We start from the raw sequence: 8,387 nt of genomic DNA on the forward strand, positions 1-8,387 counted from the left end.
TCACCACACCGCTCAGCAGTCACTGGCTGGCTGTGACATTCCCACATTCGCTCAGTGCCACCACTGATTCAGTAACACACACAAAACACTCCATATTATATGAAGTTCACAGCCATTCAACACACATTTGTGATTTATTACATTACACAGTATACGTTGTGGTTTGCCAATGGACAGCCAATGATGATATAATGTGTGTGTGTGTGAAGTAACATGCAATAGTTACATCTTTAGAGATATCCTGCGAGATTCTGGCATTTGAAGAGCATCATGATGCAACAAAATGCTTTAAAAATGTAAAAGCTGTTTCTGTAAAAAAAGACACATCGCTTATGCCAGTCTGGTGTACAAATGGTTACAGGTAGAGGGTGAATATACTGCCCCCCCTCCCACCTCAGTGGTGTTGACGTTATGAGCCCTAACAAACAAACAAACAAACAAACAAACAAACAAACACATACTGAAGCAATCAAACAGCCCGCCCCCCCCCTCCACAAACAAACTCACAGCCATACAATAGCGTGGTGATCTGTTTCTGCTCCATGCAGGGGTACTGTAAGGTGTATGGTGTATGCTGTCTGTATTTGCTCTTCTGACTAAACCAACTCACTGGGAATATGGAGTCTTGCTCTAGAATATGGAGTCTTGCTCTAGTATATGGAGTCTTGCTCGAGTCACTGCAAACTAGCGTGTTCATGGCGGGTGAGGAAAATACTGCACATTCAAAGACCATGACAGCGATGCCGTTATAAACATCCAAACTCTCTTACACATTATTGTCTGTTACATTATTGTGCGTTATTCTAAAGTTTCCAATGATCTAACTATAGACCACACATCTTTGAGACAACAACAATCACCTACCTCTCATGAACTTCAATCTATTGGTTTCAATTATTATATCTCCATGCTTTCTACTTAACTATATGTCCATCTATGGCCTTGAATGTAGAAACGTATTACGTGTAACAAATACTATGTAGATCAAGTACATATGATATTAAGGAAAAAATATAGGAATTTGTATGTTAGTACATCACAATACAACTTGACAGGCGGTCACTGTCCATCACTTCACAGTCTGAATTAGTCTGAGTGGCTCGAAGCAGCCATTGCTAAGAAAGTTCCAAGAAAACTGGTCAACACTGAAGTCGACCACTACTTAAAAGGGAGAACACACTGAAGTCGACCACTACTTAAAAGGGAGAACACACTGAAGTCGACCACTACTTAAAAGGGAGAGCAAAAAGGCCTGAGATAAAAGTGCCTCTTGCTTTTACTCTCAAACTAAGAACATGGCGGAGACTACTCATGCTGACATTTCACACAAAACTAACTACAGGAATCTAAAAACACACTCACTCTCTCTCTCTCTCTCTCTCTCTCTCTCTCTCTCTCTCTCTCTCTCTCTCTCTCTCTTTCTAACAGCCACACACTCACGCAAACACACACACACATCAGCGAACGTGCGTGTCAGTTATCATTTCCTTGCCAGCCGCCACCCCCACCCCCAAACAGACACACACGCGCCTCAAGAACTTCAAATGTCCTGATATAGTGCTGACTTCATGCTGATCTCTCAGAAACTCAGTGCAGCACATTGGATGTGACGCCTGGCCTCGCCGGGCTAAGATGCTGATGCGAGGCCGTGGCGGAGGCGCTGAGGAGGTCGGCGATAGCTTAAGTACCTGAGATAGATCTCCCCTAACAGTCTCCACGCACAAACAACACCACATAAGTACAATGCGCAAAGATGTGCAATATAACGTGAATATTCTGGAGTATATGACTCAACAGCTTCATATATATTTATATATATTTTCATATATCTACATAGATATATAGATATAGTGATATAGATATAGATAGATAGATAGATAGACAGACAGATAGAAAGATAGATATCTATATAGTCTAAAATGTCTCTATGGGATATATATGTGTAGAAAGATGAAATATCGGCTTTCCTTCCTGCTGAAGAGCACGTAAATAAACACATCTTAATCTTAGGGAGGAGACTCAAGAGAACAAATGCCTTCTCGGCCACTGCGAGTCTTTCCTTCAATGGTGCACAGATGCTCAGAACAAAAGTCACCGTGTCTAACTACGCTCTAGAAGAGGTGAAGCGACCCCTCTCAGTTCTTCCCCTCTCCTGCTAGCACACCGTTCAGGTGCTTTTCTCGACTTTTCCACACAATCTTTTCTCCATCCAGCCTATGCTTCACCCAAGGTCTAAAAGCTTGACGAAGGGTTGACAAAAACCTTTCCGCCTTCCTTTGCTATCTCCTCTCCTCCCTCTCTCCTTGTCTACCTCACTCAGCTACTATATAGGCTTGAAGTTGAGAGTAAAAATGGATATAAAGGGGGGGGGGGGAAATAGCACCTTTAAAGAGTCTCTCTTTCTATCTACCCCTCCATTTGTCCTTCTCCCGGTTTCTCTCTCTCTCTCTCTCCTCTTCTCTTCTCTCCATCCCATCTGCAGAGCTCAGGGGACAGCAGGCCAACTGCAGTTCACTCCTCCAGTTGGCCGTCCGCGTCTCCTTAAAGACTCCTCCTTCGCCCCCCGGCCCCGAAGCCATGGTAGGAAATGTCACCACCACCAAAAGGGCTTCAAAAAACACCACAACGAGCTGCCTCGTCAAAGAAGACTCTCCGCCAAACAAAGCCAGACGCGTCACAAAAGTTCGTCGTAGTCATGGAGCTTGGAGTGCTGGCGCGTCTTCCACAGGCGGAAGAGCCGGAAGTCAAAGTACGTCTCGATCATTTCCTTACCTGTGGGAGAAAAGAAAGACAACATGCTTTCACTTTATATGAAGTCAAAGTGCGTCTCGATCATCTCCTTACCTGGAGGGAGGGAGGGAGGAGAAAAGATAACATGCTTTCACTTTGTATGAAGCGTCGTTCTTACAGCGTACTTCAATAAGCAATAAAAAACACGAGGGACCTCTCATTTAAGTGCATGTTTAATACATGTTAGATTGGATACACTTATTTGGAAGACTCTCGCTTGAAATATTCTCCCCAAAAAGGAAGTTCAAGCCCAAAGTGAATGTTGTAACAACGTGTACAAATATAAAAGCTTACTGTACTGATAAATAAATGAATGAAGAATTAAGCACATATTGGCTACAGTAAGGACTGAAGTGTGGCTGAAAAGCCTAAAAAGTGTGAGGGATAAAACTTTCCCTGTGCTTAGTCAATGTAAATGAGCTTAGTGGTGTAATTACTGATGGGGCCCATGTTTGCTATTGGGAAGACATAAATCCAATAAGATGGCTGGAGGGAGGGGGGTGGATGGGGGGGGGGGGGGGGGGCTCCTGGGAACTATAATGAGATTTTAATTGTGGAATAACGACCGCTGAATCAATAGAGCCACTGTGAGAACAGAGTTCACTGAGGGCGTAGGTATAGACATGCAGTCTGTGCTCTTGTCAATGTATGTGTGTAGGTATGTATGTATTTATGTATGCATGCATGCATGCGTGCCTGTTGGATCTATGGATATTCATTTTACATTAACGAGTGTATAGCTGGGGTCTTGTCACGGATTGACGTTTGTATGGATTGACATATGAATATATCACTATGCTGATACGTGTGTGGGAATTTTCATGTGTGTGTGCATGTTTGTGTGTGCGCGTGTGTATGCGTGTGTGTGTGTACGCGTGCGTGTGCGCGCGCACGTGTGTGTGTGTCTCTTACCCTGTGCAAACAGCTCCAGTGGTGATTTAAATTCAATGGTGTATTTTCATGTGTGTGTGCATGTTTGTGTGTGCGCGTGTGTATGCGTGTGTGTGTGTGTGTGTGTGTGTGTGTGTGTACGTGTGCGTGTGCGTGTGTGTGTGTGTGTGTGTGTGTCTCTTACCCTGTGCAGACAGCTCCAGGGGTGATTTAAATTCAATGGTGTATGGTCTCATCAGTCTCTTCAGGTTATGGAAAAGCTGTTGGAGACAACGATCATCATCATCATCTTCATCATCATCATTAACTAACTTTAGGAGACTCCTGTCGTGACCACTTCTATGTGTTCACCATCATCATCATCATCATCATTATTATTATTAACTAACTTTAGGAGACTCCTGTCGTGACCACTTCTATGTATTCACCATCATCATCATCATCATCATCATCATCATTAACTAACTTTAGGAGACTCCTGTAGTGACCACTTCTATGTGTTCATCATCATCATCATCATCATCATCATCATCATGAATAAAAAAGCATGCCACTGACACAGAAGAAAAAACGAATCTCTCCTCAAATGATGTGTTAAGCCAAACCCAATTAGAAACATTTCTTCTGGACATAAAAAACACTTCTGACTCCTGCCACACTTCTGACTCGCCACTTCTCTTTATAAAACTATTTCGCCGGAGGTTCTTAGGGCTCCGAGGCAGTTTAGCATGAAGTAGCCCTCTGCAGTAGACTGGGATGCTGTGTACAGTAATGTAAAATCCCCCCTGTCACAGTCTCAGCTGACATCTCAGCCTGGCCTGGGTGAGACTGCCTGCAGCACAGTCCCTCTTGACATCTCAGCTCCTCGCATGGCTTGTCAACATCAGCTTCTCACCCAGTTCAGCGAGCACCTCCTGCGTCAGCAGAGCTGAGTCAGAAGTAATGCGTGGGTGTTAATCTGTGTGTGTGTGTGTGTGTGTGTGTGTGTGTGTGCGTGTGTGTGTGTGGTTGAGCAATGCTCGAACACCAGGCCAGAGTTGTCAGAGCATGTTACCTCTCCACTCCACTCTTCTCCCTCCTTCCCTCCATCTCTCCTTTCCCTCTCCCTTTCTCTCTCTTCCTCCATCTCTCCTTTCCCTCTCCCTTTCACTCTCTCCCTCTCTCTCTCTTCCTCCATCTCTCCCCTCTCTCTCCCTTTCTCTCTCCCTCTCTCTTCCTCCATCTCTCCCCTCTCTCTCCCTTTCTCTCTCCTTCTCTTCTCCCTCCTTCCCTCCATCTCTCCTTTCCCTCTCCCTTTCTCTCTCTCTCTCTATTCCTCCATCTCTCCCCTCTCTCTCCCCCTTTCTCTCTCCCTCTCTCTCTTCTCCCTCCTTCCCTCCATCTCCGCTTTCTCTCTCTCCTCTCTCTCTCCCCCACCAGGGACCCCATGCCTTCACTTCCAGGAACCCAGCCTTCACCTCCCGCGCTGCCATTAAGCCCTCAGCATGCTCCAGCAAGCCCAGGGGTGATTAATCAATACCCGAGTCCCCCTGGAAGCCAGAATACCGATCGCAAACCGAAAGTTGTTCCACCTGTATTGCCCAGCAAGATAAACACGACGTCAGCCCTCCAGCAAGAGATGAATGCTGAAGGCACACTGATTACATCAAGCCCTCTATTTCCCAGAGGCCTCTTATTTACTGGTCCGCACCATGCGCAGCAGTAATACAGTGAGTCATCGAGAGCCTGCTGCTGGACGCTCGTAAGATGCAGGGTTTTAATGACCAGTTACTTTTGCCTTCTAGTTCCTTGCTCTCCCCTCAGTAAACTTCAGTAAACTTTTCAGGGATCTCTGTAGCCCAAACAGTTCTTTTGCGTAACTTTTGAAGGAGTACAACGTGTGGAGGGGGGGTAACAAGTTAAGACAGGACAAGTTAACAAACAGGCTTTTGCAGTGCAAGCAAACTTTTACGCATCCAAGATGAGGAAACCTGAACTCAGCTGGTATCTGCAACCTGTGCAGTTCACCCTGTGCAGTTCACCCTGTGTCTGTGTGAGCCTCCCCTGAGAGAGAGGCAGCAGCTCCAGGAACCTGTGCAGTTCACCCTGTGTCTGTCTGTCCTCCCCTGAGAGAGAGGCAGCAGCTCCAGGAACCTGTAGCAGGACTGAGAGCTCAAGCAGAGGCCCCACAGCGGTGTGTGCATGTGGCTGTAGCCATCCGTCTATTAATAGAATGATGACTGCATCCCTCTCTCTCTCTCTCCCTCTCTCTCTCTCTCCCTCTCTCTCTTCCCCTGAGGCAGCTGGAGTGCACAGGTAGCAGAGGGGAAGAGTATTGCCTAATGGAGCGCACGCGGCTACTCCTGTTTTTGCTCGCTCCGCGCCCCGCGCCCCGCGCTCTGCGCTCCTCGCTCTCCTCCAGCGCTGCTGTGGCTGCCCTTCTCTCACCGCTGCCACCGCTGCCACCGCTGGCACCACCGCCGCCGCACTGAAAGGATGGCGCAGCAGGAAAACTCAAAAGTGTAAGGGGAGTGTGAACAATGATGTCCATTACTGTCAGGAATGGAGCATGTTCCGGGGTGAGAGTGCAGCCACTGGTTTTACACTTACCCCATCTGAAGTGTTTGCTTGCATGACTGTGAGTTTGTGTGTGTGTGTGTGTGTGTGTGTGTGTGTGTGTGTGTGTGTGTGTGTGTGTGCTATTTTTAATGCACGTGTGAGTGGTTCAGTGATGTAGAAGGATCAAAGTATTTTTCTGTGCGTGCGTGTGTGTCATTACAGAGAGAGACCAGTTTAAGTCTGCTTGTTTTTCTATTGGTCGCCTCTATCGTCTCTATCGAGTGTGTGGGCGGGCAGGTGGGTGGTGGCGTTCAAATGCATGTGTGTGAGTGTGTGTGTGTGTGTTTGAATGCATGTGTGTGAGTGTGTGTGTGTGTGTGTTTGAATGCATGTGTGTGCACATTTCTGTGTGTAAGTGTGAGAGTGAGGTTAAACTAACTGGGCTATGTGAGTGACAGCCGCCCACACAGCCTGCCTGCCTGTCTGTCACGCTGAGGCTAGTGTCAATATCAGGGCACGTCATCTCATCTCCTGACTACTGACTACTGCCACTGACGGTTCAGGGAAGATGACCCCCACCCTGCTTACCCCCACCCACGACCACCCACCACCTCTACCAAGCCTTGATGACAGCTCATCTCTTCACACACTCCAGCAGCCTCCATCCACCCGTAAGACAGCTCAGCCCCAGCCACCACACACACACACACACACACACACACACACACACACACACAGACACACACACACACACACACACACACACACACACACACAGACACACACACAGACAGCCTACATCCACCCGTAAGACAGCTCAGCCCCGGCCACCACACACACACACACACACACACACACACACACACACACACACCAGGGGGCGGATGTATGAATAGAACACAGGCAGCCAATTAATCCAGGTGACGAGCTTTGAGTTGAGGTTATTAAAGAGCTGCTATGGTGGGGTGTTGCTTTTAATGGAGCCATAAGAATAGCTCCCTGGCCGTATCCACACTGGACTCGCGGGCCGACACGTACGGCATGTTCACATTTACAGACAGCCGTGATACAAACATAACAATCTCAGTTTCATTTGAACAGCAAACTGGGCTCCTTAACCCATTTAAAAGAAGCAAGGCTTCTCCAGACAGACACTGCGTCAGCGTGAGAGACTCTGCTAGGTCTCATTAAGTATCTTTATACGTGCAGCATTTTTTAACTGCAATGTGTTGTTGGACACCTCAGCACTAATGCTGGGGGGTATCCAGGGGTGACATCCACACACAGTGGGAGGTGCTTAATTGCCCCTGCCGTGTAAGACATGTGCAGCGCTCACCAAGGGTGATAATGAATAATGGACTGGACATGGGCGCCATGCAGTAGCCTGCGCTCTGCCACCTCCTTAATGAGCCGCCGCAGTGCCTCCGCTCCCATCCTGCCTTGGGAGGCTTGTTAGAAGGCCACACCAAAAACACATTCCGCAAACGGACAGCCACCTCTGGTCATAAATCTCACACTCCATAAAGAGCAGAAAGCCTGTTCAGAGAGGGCTTTTGGAAGCGTCTCACACACACCTTCTCTCCTTCTCTCCTGTTCAGAGAGGGCTTTTGGAAGCGTCTCACACACACCTTCTCTCCTTCTCAGAGAGGGCTTCTGGAAGCGTCTCATACACACCTTCTCAGAGAGGGCTTTGGGAAGCGTCTCACACACACCTTCTCTCCTGTTCAGAGAGGGCTTTGGGAAGCGTCTCATACACACCTTCTCTCCGTTGGCGTTGCCCAGCACATAGCAGCCCATGATGTGGATGAGGTTGGGCTCGGGGTTCAGTAGGCTCATCATCCGACTCAGCCTCCTCCAGAAACTAACCGTCACAGACGAGAGGAAGAACCAAAGGGGGGGGGGGGGGATTAGGAGGGGAAATAGAGGAGTGTTCAGGGTGTTCGGCATAGGGAAGGGGTTCAGGGTGTGTGTGTGTGTGTGTGTGTGTGTGTGTGTGTGTGTGTGTGTGTGTGTGTGTGTGTGTGTGTAGGGTGTTGGGCGTAGGGAAGGGGTTCAGGGTGTGTGTGTGTGTGTGTGTGTGTGTGTGTGTGTGTGTGTGTGTGTGTGTGTGTGTGTGTGTGTAGGGTGTTGGGCGTAGGGAAGGGGTTCAGGGTGTGTGTGTGTGTGTG

General features: G+C 48.0%; 1 protein-coding gene across 1 annotated transcript in view; it reads right to left on the reverse strand.

The window, feature by feature from the left end:
• Positions 1-497: 497 nt before the first annotated feature.
• LOC122131245 (NMDA receptor synaptonuclear signaling and neuronal migration factor) overlaps positions 498-8,387 on the reverse strand; it is a 20,907-nt gene continuing 13,017 nt past the window's right edge. Inside the window, exons 10-12 of the mRNA XM_042706134.1 lie at positions 7,978-8,080; positions 3,866-3,941; positions 498-2,772 (exon numbers count right to left, since the gene is read on the reverse strand). Of these exons, the coding sequence (XP_042562068.1) occupies positions 2,675-2,772; positions 3,866-3,941; positions 7,978-8,080 (277 nt within the window). The 3' untranslated portion in view covers positions 498-2,674. The remainder of the gene's footprint in view (positions 2,773-3,865; positions 3,942-7,977; positions 8,081-8,387) is intronic.

This window comes from Clupea harengus, unplaced genomic scaffold (genome assembly GCF_900700415.2).
Source record: "Clupea harengus unplaced genomic scaffold, Ch_v2.0.2, whole genome shotgun sequence".
Lineage (NCBI taxonomy): Eukaryota > Metazoa > Chordata > Actinopteri > Clupeiformes > Clupeidae > Clupea > Clupea harengus.